Source organism: Pseudophryne corroboree, chromosome 5 (assembly GCF_028390025.1).
Source record: "Pseudophryne corroboree isolate aPseCor3 chromosome 5, aPseCor3.hap2, whole genome shotgun sequence".
NCBI classification, from domain to species: Eukaryota; Metazoa; Chordata; class Amphibia; order Anura; family Myobatrachidae; genus Pseudophryne; species Pseudophryne corroboree.
This window is the reverse complement of record NC_086448.1, coordinates 546,999,558-547,020,459: the sequence shown is the minus strand read 5'-3', so window position 1 is coordinate 547,020,459 and position 20,902 is coordinate 546,999,558. Positions and strand designations below refer to the sequence as shown.

Genomic DNA, 20,902 nt, shown 5'->3' with positions numbered 1-20,902 from the left:
AAAAGGATGAAAGACATAGAGCTCAGTCTTGGACCTATTAAGCTTGAGAAAGTGCTGGGACATCCAAGAGGAGATAGCGGATAGACAGATTGAAATGGGAGATTGGAGGGAAGGGGAGAAGGAAGTATTACACCAGATATGGGTTGTTTTTTTTTGTTTTTTTAATGTTCACTAAATATTTAAGAAGATACACAAAGGATAATTGAGTATATGAAAAGAGAAAAAAGGAAATATATTTCCATGTCGGCCTTTTGACGCCATCAACATTTTCTACTGTTTGCCTATTCCATGTCGACCTAATGCATGTCGACCATTACTGGTCAACCTATTGACTGCAGACCTTTTTAGTGTAGATCTAATAATCCACATCCACTTATTGCAGCCTCCACCATTGGTGGAACTGCAGGATGTCCACGCGGTATGGGGCTGGAGGTGATGGGGATCCTGCAATGCCAGATTGCCGCTCAACAAAGGCCACCACTCACCCTGTGACCCTTACACACACAAAAAAAAGTGGGTGCTTCTGATCCAGTGCAATCAGTGGACCGCACTACCCAAATTATGCAGTAGAGCCTGTTGATGCACTGTTCAAATATAAGCAGTAGCACAATGAAGAAACTGACTGACATAGTAAAGTGTGCTTTCAGTAACTCCTCCACATATATTACTGCTCTCACCTGTTCCTTAAACAGCGCCTTGAGGACCACCACACATTGCTTCACTACTTGCTTATCATCCATATCCTTAATGGAAATCACAGCATCTCCAGTAATAACAGACATCAAGATAGCGCTTTTACCCTGAATTCAATACACAACCAAAGGAAAACATAGTTATGAAAAACATAAAACGGATGTTATCAAAGAAACACAGAAAGATCCACATGCTATGTGTTTATAAAAAATAAAAAAAAGTGACTGCATGTTGCATATAGCCAGCAGATACCTGTGGATCCATATCATAGAACACCCCAAACAGACCACGTTTGCTTGGATCAGGAGGAATATGGCCAAAGAAATCCGCTCCTTGAATCTTGTTGTCCCAAAATCTATAAGGAAACTGCAAAGCAATCTGGAAATAAAACACGTAAAGATCAAGATTACAGACAGTATGCCCAATGAATCTTCACTAAATTAAACCCAAAACCAAATATATTCTCAAATAGAACATTATAAGCAAGGCATTATTTGTACATAGTGGAGGCTCTAGACAAGGATCAGCCACTAGAATCCTGTGCTTTTACCAATAGTGGTGCCTTTCTCCTGTAATCTGTGTAAACAAGTGTAGGTAAGTCAATGTAATGTACCTTCTCTATAATTCCAGCTCCCAGACTGTTTATCGCTTTCACTTTTTTCTCAGGTAGTGGTGGATTAAACTGAATAATGTTTTTCTGAAGAAGGGCAAGGGGTGCTGTAACCAAAACCTGCAAAAATAAATTTTATCAATAATTTACAGTTACATAATTACCAATGGATGAATTATTAATAAGAGAAATGAATGACCTGACTTTCCTTTTCAAGGCTTAGCTTTATTATGAAGACTGACTATTTCTAGTTTGAGAAACTTTAGAAAGATTTATTGCTAACACATGACATAATGCTTTTACACCAGCTCACTAGAATTCATTTATAGTTATCCGACAGTTGACAATTATTTAATTTGTATATCATCAAATAAAAATTAGTAGGTAAATAAACAAATCAATACAATTAATTTAATTTAATTAGAGTACATTATTCAATATGTATAACCTATACCTTTATATCTCAACCAAACATGTGGACCACCCTCACTAAAACCTAATAATCACATCAAGATCTTCCTTTTTGTGGAGTATTTTTTTAAAACCGTCAAATTGTTACAACATTACCTTCTGTGCACTGTAGGTTTTCCCATCTGCTGTTCTTAAACAGATTTCTTGACCAGTGTAGTCAACATTTCTGACCTGCAGCAGATGAGATGGGTTCAATTTCTGCTACATACAGTATTCTCAAGAATTGTACATGGACATGGCAAATATGTGGGTGCCATGTACTCTGATCTTCTGTGTCTTCCAGACATAAAACACATTTTAACAAAACAAGACCACATCGGGCATTCATTACGGTTGGCTGCAGATCTCAGCTGAATTAGTCAATGCCTAAGATTTTTCTTCTGACGGGCTTAATTCACACTTCAGCTTTTTCCTTCTGAACCACTTTTCAGAAATATCTCCAACTGAGTGTTAAGAGTCTACTTCTAAAATACTACACTACAAGCAGGGGCGCTTTAAGAGAGGAGGAGGCCTGTGTGAAGCCTCCCCCATTCGGGCCCCCTCCTCTGTCTGCAGCGCTGTTTAGTCTGAGCACTACATGGCTCAGATGGTGGCCATTTTCCAAGTGATTTCTCTATTGCGCAGGTGCAGAACGCAGTCAAAATGGCAGCTGCGCCACATTGACAGTGATTTAACAGCGCTGCTGCCGTCGGCATGGTACACCAGAGGGTGAGTATTCAACAAAAGTGTGCAGTGGGGGGCCCCCTGTACTCAGGGGCCTGTGTGCACCGCACGCACTGCACCCATTATAAATAAGCCAGTGACTACAATATAGAAAGGACAAAAAAAGCATAAATAGTAAGCAATAGAAAAAGTATTTCCCTAAATGGTTGTAAAATATTAAAGGCAGTGTGATGCTGAAAGAAAAAATAACATTTAGACAATGCACATAAACGAATTTTGTATATTGTTCCATATTTAAAAGTGGCTTTACTTTATTGACTGCACACATTCATATGGTGATATGTTTCTATATGTAAAGAAGGTTATTAAAAACATTCTAAAGACATACAAACACATAACACACATTAAAGGTGCATACACACGGAGAGATTTTGACTATGAGAGATTTTGACTGAGCGATTTCCCTTGAACTGGCAGTAGGAGATTTTGACTAACTTTTCCAGCGATTTTGGCTATGGGCGATTTTGGCTCTCTCATTCAAGCAAGGGGATGCTTTTTCTTTTCCAGCGACCTAGCCAAAATTGACTTGCCTGCACAGTCTATTTTTAGCAGCGATAGCGACCTGTCGGGGACGCGCATCGCTATCGCTGGCTGTGTACACATGGAGAGATATGCACTAACTTTCTGAGCAATTCTGACTATATAGTCAAAATCGCTCAGTTATATCGCTCCGTGTGTATGCACCTTTAGACACAGTGAATTATATAAATTATTCTCATAGTGGTTTTATATTTCTTTTATATTCTCTATTGTTAAAAAAAATTGTTATGGTTATCCTGAATATCAACTGGAATAAGACATCTGTCTTAGAGGGAAAGGAATAATCTCTAATTAAGGACAACATTTTATTCAGGACTTGTTTGGGCTTATACAGATAGAAGCCTTTACACGGGACACTGTTCTTGGAATTGTCTATATAGAACGTTTAGTGGAAACTGGGATGTAAAATATCCTGGGGGCTGAATAAGATTCAACCCATTACTGAATAGTGAGTAATTCGTCTTGGGCGTATCACTAAAAAATTTATGTTGAATGTATGTATGTTTTGTGATGTCTATGTAAAGTATACCGGTATTAGGATTCACTATTAATTTTTAATTACAATAAATGTTAAAAGGTAAATTATTGCATATTTGTCCAGTTGAATATTTTAATAAAAAGAGATTATAATTTTTATCATACAGTTTGTTATAGATCCTTATTTAAGGTTTATACACGTTACAGTGGTTTGTGTCAGTACTTGATGAAAGTAGCGCGGGGCGGTATCCTTCTGTACTTTTGTGCATAATACATTGAGGGAAACATGGAATCCCTTTTAACCTCGCATAGCAGCTTAACACATCAAGTTAAACGATAAGTGCAGCCCTATATTACCTAATTATGTTTCTATATGTAAATATATGAAAATGACTGTACATAGCAGGTTTTGGCCTTCCTGACATTGTCACTTTCTCTCAAGCAGCCGCTGTTCGCTCTGACTGGTGCCTGGGACTTGACTATTTTACCGATTCATTTTAGGGAGAAGCATTATTTTCTCCAAATTCCCCTGCTGCCTGCTTTATATGTCCCAGTCTAAGCTTCCTAAGGGTTTCCAGCCTGAATATTTTCTTTGGGATACTGGCCAGCTCTCCATTAACATTTAGGCTCTGACCCTCTTTTTACTACATATATGCCATTATATGCTGTGGTGAACCAATGGGATTGCAGCTACTGTATCTGTGACATGTAACTCTGGTGAACCCCTCTACACTTTCCAACAACTTACTGTTATAAAAAGCATGACCTTCCCAACTCTATTTACAGGTCAGGCACTATGTTTAAAGTAAATTGCATCTTAGCACTACGTCCCTCTCTGCTGATTCAGTCCCTCCACGCGCTCCTCTCACTTACTTGCAAGTTTAAGCTGTGTTATCTTACTTTGACATTTTAGCCACTGATGTAGATAAACGGTGGATGCGAGGTCTTGGCCTCATGGAAATGGGATTTCCCTGACCGCTACAGATAATATTATGACTTTAAATTGCTTGTACTATACGCTCTATTGATTCTGCTAAGCTACAAGAACACCATCTCAAATTTCTCAACAGCCTAAATTTCTCAAGCCCAGATGCACCACATATCACCAACTGCCCAAAAATCTAAAAACTGGGGTTCAAAATGAGAAATTTTATTATAGTTTGACGGTCCAATCAGTACCACACTCCTGGGGCAAAATTTGCTAAAGTTCGATTTTGGTGATTCAAGGGATTTGCCATTCGATTTGGATTGAACAGATTTACAAAAGACCAAATTGAATGTCAAATTGATTCTAAAGGTAGATTCCAATAGAAGTCGAATTTCTTAAAAACTTTAAAGTTTTCCTATAGCCCTACATAAAATCCCCTCATTTACTAAAACTCGATTTGAAATCGAAGTCTAAATAGAACTCCAACTTGAACCTCAAATACCCAAATGTTTACAATGATGTTAGACATTCAATTTTGGCTTCTAAACACCATTCTAATGGTAGGAAATTGATAGTGATTACATTTTAAGTACCCAAAAGCATGTAGGACAGTGTGGAAGTAGTAATAATGGATGCCTAAGGTTATAGTATGATGTGCGTCTAGCTGTACAGTGCAAATCACCAACTGACAGATAACCCTGGAGGATCAATCAGAGTACCACCAGCAGCTTCATGAGTTCAATAGTGTACATATTTATACTTATAGACATTATACTTATTCCATGGATGTGCAATAGATAGCACCAGAGTACAATATTGGGCAATTTGTCTGGATGATATAATGAATTTTAAAATCATGAGTATTGTAACTGGCTATCCTGATTCAACCCATGATGCCTACATCCTCAGCAATTCATCCCTGTCCGCAAAAAAATCTTGTGGGACAAATGCCAGAGGGATGGTTGTTGTGTAAGATACCAGTGTGTGCCAATAAAGCAGATAATATGGAATGTTAATATATTTTTCCAATTTGTTCCCCTTCCACCACAAAAGGTTATTTAGGCTGTTGCTCTTGGCTTCTGACAAATCCACAAACTCCTGCTGAGCATAAATATAAAGAGACACATGACAGAATGCATCTTTGTTTTTTTGTTTTTAAAAATGTATTTAAAAGGCTTATTATAACATTTGGCAAAATGTTCGATATTGTGCTCTGCTGCATAATCTCAAATGAAATAAAACACTCCCCTCAAAATGATGCAATACACACGGAGCAGGCAGAGGCAACAACTGACTGTGTGCACAGAAAGTGGAAGGTAGGCAAGAAGGCAGATTAGGGCTAACCTTATTTGTCAACTATTTCAGCTGTAAGTATTTTTTTTTTTTTAAATCATCACTTAGGTTTTTCATGTATAAAACAGTGTAAAGAGAGCTTCCGCTTTAATTAGTGTACATGTGATACATTTAGTCCAATAGGAAGCAATGAGGAAGTTCTTTTTGATTTTGTATTTGATTTTGCTGGGGATTTGAGGTTCGATTTGGTAAGGGATTTCATAAATTCAACTCAAAATCATCCAACATCGAATACGATTTGAAAATTGAATGCAAAAATAGATTTTTTAGTAAATGAGGGATTTTTCAAAAATTTTAGCAACTCGAAAGGAATAGATTTCAATCGATTTTGAAGATTCATAAACTGTGTTCAAAATCGAATTTTAGTAAATATACCCCCTGGGAAGTTTTGCTTTTGGCTTGTTTTGAGTCTTGGTCTCGCGCCATTGTGTCTCCTACTTTTATCACTTTGTTAACCTTAATTGTTACTCTAGCTTCGAAGGCAATTCTTAAGTAGCTTTCCCAATCACCCCTCCTTGTTTGAGATTGGTTAAGACATCTCTGATCATTTATTTAGTATTTTGACAGGCGTACTGCAATGTTGAATATGGAAAAGAAAAGTGTTTTTTTTGTTTTTTTTTAAAGAAATGGCAACTCTGTCAAGACTATTTATCTCCCACTTATTCCATCTAGATCATAAAGGTGTTTAAGAATACCACCTGGTCTCTATTAATACATATTTCCTAATATCTCAGTTTTCATTTATTCTACACTTTTGTCTATTGCTTCCCATATCTGATTGTGAGAAGTGCATAGTTTCTCCTTCCCTCATCCTACCTCCCTGTGTCTTCTACTAAAATACCCACTCTTACTCATATACAAAACTATTACATTTTCTTATTTTCAATTAGTTATTGCACCTTACGTGACTTCCTGTATTTATACAGTCTGTTCTACATACTTTTTGTTTGCCCAACAGATATTTGGCACAGTACCTCTCTCTGGACAGGGTTATATTGTATTCCCTTGTTCACTCATCTTTGAATCTCTGTTATGCTGGGTACACACTAATAGATATATCTGCAGATCAATTGGCTGATGGACACGCTATATTTTGGCCAGTGTGTACGAACCATTACACTTTTCTTTTCATTGTGATATCAATAAAATTGTTACAAAAAAAAAAAAAGTCTATAAATATTGTGTGTTTGTATAGAGGTACACTTCTCCTAGCAAATAAAAGGTTTATCCTATATTCACCAGTCAAAAATATGAAGATGGTTCAGCTGTGTGAGGAATTAGTATTAGGCAGAATATAGAACAGGTATCCACTCTAACACAGAAAAACAAGGGCTGAAATAAAATACTAGTTTACATAACAGACATCCCTAATCCCTGTAATGCAGATCTCACCAGTCTCTGGTGGCTTTATAATGAGATACCTGTACTACTAATCTCTGGTGGCTTGACCTTACAGACTTATAGCACGGTTTCTTAGAATGCTAAAGATAAAATGTGTATGCTGTGCTGCCACAGCCAGAAAGTTGCTCCCTATATACCGATTGCTGTATAGTTCCAGTCATTCACCAACTGGCATCAGGGACCTCCCGACACTGTGATTGGTGAATGGCCATCTTCATCCTCCAATAAGTGTGCTAGGAGTCATCTACTGAATGACAGAAACCAGAATACCCAGTAACTGATGCCCTTTGCTTAATCCTGTCCATAACACACCCTTTGATATAAAGAAAACTGGTCATCTAGATATACGCGCAAGTATGGAACGAGAGACCTTAATGTAAACTTACAGGCGACTTGAGTCGAATATCAAGTCCTTCTGCCAATTTGTCAATAACTGTTGAGTATCCAGCTGTCAACATTGTATGATCTCCTGCAAACTGAGCAAAGAATTCATTGTGGTCCCATGAGCGGGCAGATACCTAGGAGTAAAAACAATATTTTAAATTAAAATAAAATGTACATTTAAAATAATTTCTAAGAACGGATTATTAACAATGACTGAATATTAAAAACTGGCACAAATAACAAGGACAATCGGAAGTAACGAGGTCTGGCCAATTGTTGCTAATAATACCAGAGGTATTATAAAGCTGGAGGCATCTCCAATATATTTGATCTGCAACACTCTAAACTCTGATGTTAGGTAACAGATCAGTATAACAAAACAAGTATTTCTGCCATCTACAGTATGTGTCTACATTGTGCTTTGAATAACAAAATTGAACTTGCATTGTGTAGATTACTTCCACAGGCATATTCCAGGTTGCTGAGGTGGAAATGCAAAACCTTTTCCTCCTCATCTGTGAATTGGATTCCAGATTCCTGAATGAAGGTCTTGTAGATTTCCTGTATCTTATCTGTTTAAAAAAAAAAAAGTGGTCACTAAAGGAACACACCAATTTGCAAGAACCACAACAGTTCACTTTTAGAACATCAAACCCCATGCACATCATCCTTCACTTTATACATCATAGTGAAGGCCATATAAAGTTAAGCCACCAAAGTATGAATGCTAAAGGAATACAACTACAAGGATGCATTAAGTACATTTCATATATAGGTGCACTTGACACCATAAACATATTGCATTAGTTAGGTAGCTCCATTCAGATGGATTCATTGATGAATAATGTACACATGAAGGAAGAGAATATGAAGACTGAACAAGATACCGTAACCAAAAACACATTAAGAATGGTGCAGTTGTCTCATTTCAGGCAATTACTAACAGTCCAAAGGAATTTTCTGCAGTTCAGTTAATTCTATTTTCTCCATAATTGTGGTAGCAGAGTGGTTAGCATTGCTAACAGCTGAGGTCATGGGTTTGACTACGACTAGTGTGGTTTATATGATCTTCCCGTTTGTGTGGATTTCCACCAGGTGTTCCAGTTCCCTCCTACAGTCTCATCCAAAAACTGGTAGGTTACTCGGCTGCTGACTGTTCCCCGCAGTGCTTTAAGATATGGTGTGCGATATATAAATGAAAAAATAATAATGACGGTGGGACTTATGCCAAGTTGGAAGCATATGCTTAATAATAATAATAATCTTGAAATAGAAGATGCAGACCACACCTCTTTATGTGCCCAGCTCTGCACCGGCAGCTTATGTCAGGCATTACCATTTGATAGTAGAAGATGCATTTGCTGTTCAGACATCACCTGAGACATTAGGTAAATGAAAGGGATACCTCCAAGTGGGGCATCTTGATTCTGACTCTTGTCTTTTCGCCATTCCGCAACAACATCCAGTATGGCATTGAAATGGAAATCCATACGTTTGTCTATAGCTGGGTCAGTTAATCTTCCACCTTCTTGGATCAAATCACACTTCTCTCGCAGTTTCCGCATTTTAATACCGATCTGTAAATTCAAAGGATAAAATTACTGGAAAATGGGAGAAAGAAAAATATATACCATGCACATCATTAACACATATACAACACGGTAGCAAGAGCAGTTCATTCTAGCGTAGTAGTATAACAACAACAATTATAAGAACAATACACTGAACTGTAATAAACAGTATATAGAATACTTACTTTTGAACTAATCTGATGTGTTTTCCATAAAAAGAAATACATTATCTGCATGCCATTTGAATACATTTATATTATAACAGAAAATAACTAATGGGGTTGCAGCCGCAGCAGCAGCACTCATTAAAGGGGATATGTACTAAGCCTTGGAGAGGCCAGTCAGGTCCTAACTGTTATGTTACATGCTGTGTTTGATAAACAACAGTTAGGAGCTGATTGGTTGGTAGTTTCTCTCTCTCCACGGCTTAGTACATCTGCCCCTAAGTACGTTATTACAGGCGACAATAATGTTCTCCATTTTTAACACAAGTTTTGAAACAAGATGATATACAACACAAACATGCAGCCCACGTCTAAAAACCACAAAGATAGCCAGGCAAATTTATCAAAGCAAGTACAAATAACATTTTCTTTTATTTTAATCAATAAACATTCCAACAGCTATTAGCATACTGTCATTTTCTTTATTTCCATGGGAGACCAAGACAAAACTAGTTGGGATTTCCTAAAGTTCAAAGGTAAGGATGAAAAAGAATAGGCACTATAAAATCTGCAAATTCAAATGTAGTGAATGTATGAATGGGGGGTTCATGCAGCCACTTTCACAGTTGCTCTGGCATGAGTCAAGAACCAGGAATACACGGGTGGCACTTGATATACCGGCTGTCGGGACCCTGGCGCTCAGCATACAAACGCCGGAATCCCGACCGCCGGTATACAGACAACTATTCTCCCTCTTGGGGTGTCCACAACACCCCTGGAGAGAGAATAAATAGCGTTGCGCGCCTAGCAAGCCATCATGCCCGCAAGGTTGCTCTTTTGCGCTCGCCCCGCTACCGGCATTCCAGCAGTCGGGATCCCAAGCGCCGGCGATTCATACCCCACCCAGACTACACTATCTCTCTAATGAGCAGTAAGATAACCAGGAACAGGTATCACAATAATGTATAGGCCGAATAACAGAAATAGGCCAGAAGAGACCCCCAGTACTTGTAAATGGTCTCCACATGGTTTTGGCCCAATGAGAGGATAACTATATGTGGACACATCAGTACAATTAATTTTTTTGCAACCACCACAGAAAAATTACAATGCCTAAAACAAGAAACCCACTTGTTCACACATAATTGCAATGGGGTTGTTAATGCATCCATTCACAATATGAGCTCCTTTTCCTATAGTGATTCCTTTGAATGACTTGTCGTCCCAAACTCTGCCACCAATCCTGTCTCTTGCTTCTAGTATCATTACCTAAATATAGAAAATAAAAAGAAATACATATAAAATGTTCAAGTAATATTCAACTGAAATAACAAGTTTTTATTTTGTGGCAAGATTACCCTTCATTTTGCAAGAGACTTAATTATGTAACAATGTAAAAAAATAAATAATAATAATAAAAAAAAAGTAACAATGCACACACTCATTTCTACAGTAGCTCCTATAAGGTTCCATTTTCCACTGATAGAGGAAATTTTTCATATTCGGTATCCAACATATTCCAACATTAATTTTACTGATTTTTATAAGCAGTACCCACACAAATTATACCTTGTTTTTTCTCTTTCATCCAATCTCGGGGTCACTGCACCATGGGCTGCATGAGGGGACCGTAGGAGCTGGCACTTATCTCGCTAATATACATTTAAGACCATAAAAAGCAAGATTAGGTGTCTCTGCTTTGACAAAATGCAAGACTTTGGTACTTACTGATAAATCCCTTTCTCCAGTTCCATGGGGGACACTGGAGTTACAGTGGGGTATAGATGGGATGATGAGTGGAGCCTGGCACTTTACTTCTCTCGAGAATTGGTGTTGGCTCCTCCCCTCTATACCTCAGTAAATATTAACTAAGCCTGAGTGGAGATTTAAAAAGAAAACAAAGGAAGAGAGAGGGAGGAACCATAAAAACAAGGTCCAAAGGGGCCAAATCAAAGAACAGACGCGCACAACAATCATACGATGCAGACTAGCCACGCAAACAACCCAAGCAATTAACATAAGGCAGACAAAACAACAGTGGCAGGAGGGCATCCAGTGTCCCCTATTGAATCGGAGAAAGGGATTTATCGGTAAGTACCAAAATCCAGTTTTTTCCTTCATCCACTGGGGGACACTGGAGGTACCCTGGAGACATCACAAAGCTGTCATCACAGACGAAAAGGTGCAGAGAAACTTGCAGCACCCTACGGCCACATCCTTCTTTGCATCCAAACGTATCAAACCGGTAAAACTTAACAAAAAGTCTGGACCGAAGATCAAGTGGCAGCATGACACAGCAGAGCCGCAGAAGTACCCTGCCATGCAGCATAAGAGGCTCCAACCGATCGAGTGGAGTGTGCCGAAATAGACCCATGAGGAGGCGGACCATTGGCAGCAAAGGCTTGTCAGATGACCAATCATATCCATCTGGTAATAGTCTGCTTGGACACAGCCAGTCCCGCTTATGGGAATCATAGATGACAAAGAGATCCTCTGTCTTACGTAAGGAAGCGGTGCTAGCAACATACACCCAAAGTGGTGCTAGCAACATACCCCAGAAGAGCTCAGACCACATCCAAAGACTGGGAAGGGACATCGTTGGATGACAGAACCAGTACCACAATAACCTGATTCATCTGGAAACTCAAAACAACCTTAGGCAAAAAGGAAGGCTTCGTATGGACCTCAATCCGGTCACCATGTAACACACAATAGAGAAAGCGGTACAATAAAGCCCCAAGTTTAGACAACCTGAAACAAGAGCCAAGAGCAAGGCAACCAACACCGCGAAAGGGCAGATAAGGCAGAAACCTGCACCTTTAAAGAGCCCAGTTGAAGGCCTGCATCCATGACAGACTGAAGAAACAGGAGATGACGGGAGATATGGAAAGAAGTCATAGGAATACAAAGACGCTCAAACAAAGAGACATAAGATCGCCAAACACAGTGATAGTGCGTTGCTTTCTGGCTTTAAGCATAATTGAGATTACTGCTTCAGGAATGCACTTATGCTTCAGAATTGAGGTTTCAACAGCCACGTCATTAGACGCAGACAAAGTTAGGATGGGTAAACAAAAGGGTCTTTTTGAAGAAGATCATTCCAGAGTGGCAATGGTCAAGAATGGTTGTGCAGAAGATCCAAAATACCAAGACCGACAGGGCCAGTCCAGAGCCACCAGTATCACTGTTGTGCTGTTATGCATTTCAGATGCACTAGATGGATGCACCACAGAAAAGACAGCGCATATGTCGCCACTGCCCCCGGATCCCGAGTCCTGGAACAAAACTGCAGAAGATTGTGATTTAACCAAGGTGCCATCAGGTCTACTTCAGAGCAGCACCAATGACAGATCACAAACTGGAAGACAGCTGCATGAAGAGCCCATTCCCCAGGGAGCAGATCTTGGCAACCTAGTTCGTACATCTCACAGTTTTTTACCCCAGGAATGAATAAGGTCGATATGGGTGGAACATGCTTTTCTGCCCACTCTAGAATTCAGGTTCCTTCACAATGGCTGAACTGCTCAGAGTTCCCCCTTGACGATTTATATACGCCATGGCATTGTCCTACTGTACTCGTATCAGGCACTCTCTGAGGAGATGACAAGCTGCTGTCAACGCACTGAAGATCGATCTGAGTTCCAGAGCATTTATCAGCAAGAGTGTGTCCTGGCGAGACCACTGACCCTTAAACTGAGAGTGCAGGACCACCCCCACCCCGCCCCCTCAAGCTGGCACCCATTGTCACAAGGATCCAATCTCAGATCACAATGGAATAACCAGCCCAGAGATGGTCTGCATTCAACCACCATAGAACGTTGAGAGGAGTCTGAGGTGAGACACGAATATGAGCCAGTGTAACTGAAGGTGGGACTCCGTCCACTAGAAAAGCAAGTCCAGTTGAAATCTCCAAGATGAGAATGAAACTTGCTGAACTGGATCGCATCGATGGAGGCCACAATCATGCGAAGTAAGAGGATGCATAAGTGAACCGGCACAGACTGCTTCTTCAGCACTATCCGGACCATCGATTGGATCACCTGGATTTTGTCTGGAGGAAGAAAAACCCTCTGTAAGGACATGTCAAAAATTATGCCATGGAACAGAAGTCACTGAAACAGCATCAGATAGATTTCTTGAAGTTGACAACCCAACCATGGGCAAGGAGAACACAATATGTCAGAGTCACCTTATCCATCAGGGCCTCTGCTGACGGTGCCATGATAAGAAGATTGTTGAGGTAAGAAACAATGATAATCCCCAGAGATCGAAGGTGAGCAACCATCACCTTCGTTAATACTCTGGGTGAGATAAGAGGTAGAAAGGGAGGGCCTGAAATTAGAGGTAGAAGTCCAGAATGGCAAACCACAGGTATGCCTGATAAAGTTGCCAAATCGGAACGTACAGGTAAGCGTTCTGAAATATCCAAATATACAAGAAACTCCACTGGTTCCATGCTCGCAATCACCAAGTGTAAAGAATCCAGCTTGAACCTGTGGAACAGTAAATGAACATTTAACATTCTGAGATTCAAAACAGGCTGGACCGAACCATCCAGCTTCGCAACCACAAAAAGATTGGAATAAAACCCTTCAGTTTGTTGATGAGCCGGAGCTGGGACAATCACGTCTGATGCAAGGAGTTTGTCCAATACTTGCTGCAAAGCCTTCTGCAAAGAAGCCAGGAGCACGGTGGTAAAAACCGAACTGGAGGAGAGGTCAGAAACTGTCTTGTAACCCTCTCGAACAAAATTGCGAATCCCAATACCGGAACAAATCTAAAACCAAATGTTTTTAAAACTAAACAGGCGAGCACCGACCATAGGAGTCCCGAGGTGGATCGGAAGACAGTCATGCGGGCAGCTTCTATGCAGGTTTGGGTTCCAGACAACAGGATGGACTGGACTGATGCCACCGCGATTCTCCTCCTTCGGCAACTGATGAGGTTCCTCTTGAATTGGAGCGGAATGTAGGTTACGCACGAAAGGAACGAAAAGATAGTACCAAATAGCACCATCGAGGAGCCACACTCCGTAACAAGGGCAATAATCTTGTCTAGCTCTGGACCAAATGACACTTCCCTGGAAAACGGAAGAGCCTCCAGATTGCATTTGTACTTAACCAAAGCAGAGATTCTGGAACTGACCTGCCCAGCATCAGGAGCCGTGTCTCCAAGATATATTGCCGATTCCTTAATAAGCCCCGCTAAAGGAACTAGACCGGTCGGGGAGACATTGGAACAAAGACCTTTGACTAACTGCTCCTCCCACTTATTCACTGCTTTGTTAACCCATGCTGCCTCTAGGACCAGGCGGAGAGAAATCCTACCGGCAGTGATAATGGCTTTAAAAGTTGGACTCCAGTTTCCTAACTGACTTAACATGAAGGGAAGAGATGCCCGGGACTTAGATAACTGGGAAATCAACAGATCCACCAAGGGCAGAGAATTCCACTTAGACCTATCTTCAGATGGTAACGGGTAGAGAGCTTCTTATCCTGGTGTTTCCAGGTGGCTGACAACTGTTTCTCCAACTGAGGGGAAGAGGCAAAATTAATTAACTGTTTTGGTTTTTTTTCCCTTAAAAAGTGAAGTCTCTTGAGATTCGGTAGCTTCAGAATCAGATCTTGAGCACCTGGCAGACAGCAGCCTTTATTAAATTTTTCATCACTAGAGTCCACCACAGGAAGAGAGGCAACCTTTAAAAAGTTCTCACCTGACTGTACTACTGAAGGGAGTCATCTCTTGAGACAGTTATCAAGTGGAACTGTCAGAACTTTGAGGATTCTAACATCCGTTCCAGAGAAGAAATGTGGACTAAGCCTTGCAAAAGTGTGCAAGACCCTGAGCCCAACCTGTCTTGCAGCCTGAGAAGAGGGGGCAGGGCCTTATCAGAGGGAACAGGCCCCTGATAAGGCCCTGCCCCTGGGTCCCCTGCAACACTTCTATACAGTTGTAAACCTGCTGCGATGCAGGGATAATTCAGACATTGCTCCTATCAGTGTAGTCACCCAGAACGGTGGATTTGCCGGCGGAGGAACGGACACGGGCTTGACCTCTGACTCACAGGTGTCACACACTGACCACCAGTCTGAACGCACATGTGAAAACATTTTCTTAGATTTTGAGCATGAAAAATCACCACACAACCATTCCCGGCCTTGGTGTGAATAAGGAAGGGGTAGAGAAGATACACAGCAGACACTCAATGCAGATAAACAATAGGAGACACAATAGGCAGCAGTATGGTTTAGAAATCTACACATACACATATATATTAAGCAGCAGCTACAGAGAGTAGATGCAAGGCACTCAGAGCTACCCCAACTAATGTGGAAGGAGAGGCTGCAGCCTATAGTAAATCTGAAACTAGGTGCAGACACCCCCAGTGTCTCCCAGTGCAACTCACAAACACGGTAGCAGGAGGAAGGAGAGTGCTGCCACCATGTATAGCCTGGAGGGAGTGCTGTCACTGTGCTGTCTCGTGCTTCTGTAAAATGGCGGCAAGCCGCATGCAGACACGAACCAGGAACAAGAGAGGGGACAGACCTACCCCTTTCAGGGGCAGAAAGGCTGGCCGGGATCAATTTTGAGTTCCAATGCAGAAAGGATCCCCCAGCGCAGCCACCTGAGCAAGGACACCTGATTGGCTAGCACTGACGCCAAGCTCTGCCCCCAGCCATCTTCCTACTGTGGCACAGATTTAGAAAATGATGGCAGCAATGCCAGAGCGACACACTGTAGGAAGCATAGCACAGGTGTAAAAGGGGAACAGTGCTCTGTACCCTCAGTGCTAAACACTCCCTTCCTGCTGCTGCATCCTATCGACTGGGGGCCCACTGTGACTTGATCACCCACCCCTTGCTATCCAAAGGGTGGGCTATATGTATACACTGGCGGTCGTGGTGGATCCCTTAGGTAGCTGCCCACAGCGCCAGCATAATGTAGCAGCCTTGCAATCTGCCCGGCTGACTGAGTGAAAAAAAGAAAAGAGAAAGAAAGAAAGAAAAGTGAAAGAAAGAAAGAAAGAAAAGAGAAAGAAAGAAAGAAAAGAGAAGAGAAAAAAGGGAAAGAAAGAGAGAAGGAAGGAAGGAAGGAAGGAAGGAGAGAGAGAGAGTGAGAAAGAAAGAGAGAGACTGAGGCTGATGGAGTATAGGAGGGGAGAAGCCAACTCCAATTCTTGAGAGAATTAATGCCATTGCTACAGTCATCACCCCATCTTTACCCCAGTGTAACTCCATTGTCTTTTAGCGGATGGAGAAAAATCTGCACTTGAAATGAAAATGCTTTTTATTTTTATTTTCACTGACTCGATTTAGACGCTTGCTATATGCAGGAAGACTACTGTAGTCCAACAAGGACTATCATTTTAAACATTAGACAACCTACAAATATAGAATTTTACCCTTATCTCGCGCTATATTCAGGGGCAGCACCTCAAGAATAACACTACTGCTAGAATAGGATACCAAAAACCATGTACCAAACAGATTCTGAGGGCGCACAAGTAGAACTATTTATAAATATGCTAAAATTCCATTCAGCTTCCAAATGCAGATGGTTAGACAACCTACCTCTTTAAATGAGATTACTTTTTTTATTTCACACAAGACAAGTGAGATATGTGCTATAGATTCCTCCTCCTCCCCCCCCCCCCCCCCCCTCGCCACCACCACAATACTACAGTCCAGGCATGGGAGATCTGTAGTGCAGGGGTAAATGTTTGGTGATCAGTGTGATGACCAAGCATTATCTTTTATGTTTCAAATTAGGGTACCCCTATTTTTCTAGGTGGTGGGATTGGGTAGATAGAGAGATTCGAAGTCCCAATCCCCACAATGTTCACTGAACTCGATTTAACATCTTTAAAAAAAAAAAGAAACTGAGGTATGCTACTTTCTCACCTTGTTGAGGCGAGTATTCAATCTCAGGGGCCTCTGCCCTCAAGAATAAAAAAATAAAAAAATGGACTTTACATTATTTGAACTATTATATTTATTATTAGCGTAACAGTGCCAGTGTCCCATCACTTTATTGTTAAATCTTTCATTTAAAAGTGTACTTCACTTTTTGTGTTGGAAAGGAAACGGTAACATGAATGCTTGAAAACTATTTACTTTCACAAAATAAAATTTACTCTACCACTTTAATAAAAACAGAAGGTGTTGCTGTGTAACAGCACATGGCAAAAAGAAAATGTGTCGGTAACAAAACTACAAAGAACTTCATTAAGAAGGTCATTAAAAGGCATTTGAAAGCTACTTCCACACAAGTATTCTAGGTTTTTTTTCTTTCCCTAATATCGAACAGAAAAGGTACTCCTACCTTGATGCCAAAGTTGTGAAGCTGCCGTGCGGCTGCCAGTCCTGCTGGACCAGCCCCAATGACAATCACAGACTTCTATAATGGGATGAAAAAGTACAGTTACACTTTGCTTTTTATTTATTTATTTATTATTTATTAACAGTTTCTTATATAGCACAGCAAATTCTGTTGTGCTTGACAATTGGAAATAATGATATAACAAAACTGGGTAATAACAAACAGTAATAGAGGTAGGAAGGCCCTGCCCACAAGCTTAGAATCTATAGGGAAATAGGCATGGATACACAAGGATAGGTGCTACCTATTGCAGAGTCGTCCACCAGATACCAAAGGTTCCTGTGGGCTCTATGATATGGTCACACAGCAATGATGAACCAGGGTCGAGAGGAAGGGAAAGTGAAGAATGAGAAGACATGTGAGGATATGTGTGGACAGTGCAGAGGGAGTGCAATATGACAGGAAGGTTGATGAAAGATATGTGGACGGTTCTGGAATTTGATACGCTTGCCTGAAGAGGTGAGTTTTCATGGAACGCTTGAAGGTTTGGAGACTAGAGGAGAGTCTAATTGTGCATGGTAGGGCATTCCACAGAGTGGGTGCAGCCTAAAGAAAGTCCTGCAATTGTGAGCCAGAGCGAGTAATACGTGTGGATGAGAGACGCAGATCTTGTGAAGAGCAAAGAGGTCGGGTTGGGAGATATTTTGAGATAAGCAAAGTGATGTATGTTGGTGTAGTTTGCTTAATGTCCTTGTGTACGAGTAAAAGTATTTTATATTGAATACAGTAGAATACAAGTAACCAATGGAGGGACTAACAGAGGGGATCTGCAGACGATGAACGTCTAGTGAGGAAGATTAGCCTCGCAGCTGCATTCAGAATGGATTGTAGTGCTGAGAGTCTCGTTTTGGGAAGACCAGTTAGGAGACTATTGCAATAATCAATGCAGGAGATAATGAGGGCATGGATTACAGTTTTAGAAGTGTCTTGTGTAAAGCTAGGTATACACTTATACAATTATCTATCAGATGATCTGCCAGATCTAGCTGGCTGGAAGAAAATCTGGTAATGGATGAAAGCAAATTACAATCTATCATTTGTTCCCAAACACTGGAAAATGAACAAAACCTGTTGTTCATACAAATTGGTTAAACACAAATTTAACCAACTTGCTTGAACGACTGTTTTTAACAGTTTTACAGTGTTTGGGAAAAATTATATTGTAATTTGCTCTCATCCATTACCAGAATTTCATTACAACCAGCTAGATCTGTCAGATTATCTGCCAGATAATTGTACAGTGTGTACTGTACCAAGCTTTAGGTATGGTCATATTTTGGATATGTTTTATAAATGCATGTAACATGATTTTGAGACAGATTGAATGTGGGCAACAAAGGACAGATCAGAGTCAAGGATGACACCTAGGCAGCGAGCTTGTGGGGTAGGGTTGATTGTCGAGTTTTCAACAGTGATAGAGATATCAGGTTGGTACCTACTATTGGCCGGTGGAAATATAATTAACTCTGTTTTTGAAATATTAAGTTTGAGGTGGTGAGATGTCATCCAAGATGAAATGGCAGAAAGGCATTAAGTGACACGGACCAGTACAGATAGGGACAAATCAGGGGAGGATAGGTAGATTTGAGTATCATCTGCGTACAGATGATACTGAAATCAAAATGAGCTGATTAGTTTACCAAGAGATAAGGTATAGATTGAGAAAAGCAGAGGACCCAAGATTGAGCCTTGCGGTACTCCAACTGAAAAAGGTAGCAAAGAGGAGGCAGATCCAGAGAAGCGAACACTGAAGGAGCGATTGGATAGGTAGGACAGGAACCAAGAAAGGGCTGTGTCTTTAAGACCTAGGGATTGTAGTGTTTGTATGAGAAGAGAGTGGTCAACAGTGTCAAAGGCAGCCGATAGCACTAGAAGAATAAGTAGTGAGTAATGGCCTTTAGACTTCGTAGTGACCAAATCATTAACCACTTTAGTGCTGTCTCTGTGGAGTGTTGGGAACGGAAGCCTGACTGAAATGAGTCCAATAAGTTGTGGGAGTTAAGAAAGTGTGGGAGTCGAGTGTAGGCAAGTCTCTCAAGTAGCTCAGAGAGACAAGGGAGCTGAGAGATAGGGCGGTAGTTTCAGAGAGAGTTAGGGTCAGAATTTAGTTTTTTCAAAATGGGAGTAATCACTGCATGCTTGAACAGTGAAGGAAAAATACCAGTAGAGAGAGAGAGATTACAGATGTTAGTTAAGGTAGGGATGAGCAGCAGAGACAGAGCTTATTTGTGAGGGTAAAGGATCAAGAGGAGAGGTAGTAGAGAAGCAGGATGAGAAGAGTGATGATACTTCATCTTCATTTGTGGGATCAAATGAAGAGAGAGTGCCGGAGGGTCCAGGTAAAGAGCTGAGCAGGACACTGGCTGACGAAGAGCATACCATTTCATCTCGGATCTTATCAATCTTCTCCTTGAAGCAGGAAGTAAGATCTTGGGCCTTGATAGTGGCAGGTGGGATAGGTGAGGGAGGATTCAGAAGTGATTTAAATGTATTAAAGAGTCATTTGGGGTTAGAGGCTTTAGCAGAGATAAGCGTTTGGAAATGTGTTTCTTTGGCAGTGTCCAGGACATTTCTATAAGAGTGGTAGACAGTTTTATATGTGAGTAAGTCACTTGAAATACGAGATTTACGCCACTGACATTCAAGTTTACGTGTGAGTTTTTGTAGATGTCTTGTTAATTTAGAGTACCCTGGTTGACATCTAGGCCTACGTGGAGTGTGATGAGTAGCTGGAGCCACTTCATCAAGGGCTAGTTCTAGAGTCTGGTTCAGGTGTGATACAGCCATCTCAGGAGAGGTGAATTCAGAAATAGGTGAAAGCAGTTGTTGGAGTGAGATGGAAAGTTCTTTAAGATTAATTGTGTTAATATTTCTGCGGGTTTGAGGAGTATTGGAGGACTTCAGCAACACAGAGTTTAAATTAATGGAGGAGAGCATGCAGGTGATAAGGTTGTGATCTGAGAGGGGGAAAGGAGTGTAAGTGAGTTCAGCAATAGAACATAGTCTGGTGAATACTAGATCAAGGCAGTGGTTCTCCTGATGAGTAGAGGAGTCAGTCCATTGGGAGAGGCTGAGAGAGGAGGTTAGAGAGAGTAGTTTGGAGGTGTGAGAAGCAGATTTTGGACAATCAAAAGCAATATTGAAATCACCCATGATGATGGTGGTGGAGATGTCAGAGGATAGGAAGTGAGGGAGCCAGGCAGAAAAA

General features: G+C 40.8%; 1 protein-coding gene across 2 annotated transcripts in view; it reads right to left on the bottom strand.

Annotated features, from left to right (window-relative positions):
- KDM1B (lysine demethylase 1B) overlaps positions 1-20,902 on the bottom strand; it is a 173,283-nt gene that overhangs the window by 16,004 nt on the left and 136,377 nt on the right. For both annotated transcript variants that reach the window (XM_063923227.1, XM_063923226.1), the window contains exons 11-19: positions 17,638-17,712; positions 10,447-10,584; positions 8,986-9,157; positions 8,025-8,152; positions 7,583-7,714; positions 1,871-1,945; positions 1,307-1,423; positions 946-1,071; positions 678-800 (exon numbers count right to left, since the gene is read on the bottom strand). In XM_063923227.1, coding sequence (XP_063779297.1) covers positions 678-800; positions 946-1,071; positions 1,307-1,423; positions 1,871-1,945; positions 7,583-7,714; positions 8,025-8,152; positions 8,986-9,157; positions 10,447-10,584; positions 17,638-17,712 — 1,086 coding nt within the window. The remainder of the gene's footprint in view (positions 1-677; positions 801-945; positions 1,072-1,306; positions 1,424-1,870; positions 1,946-7,582; positions 7,715-8,024; positions 8,153-8,985; positions 9,158-10,446; positions 10,585-17,637; positions 17,713-20,902) is intronic.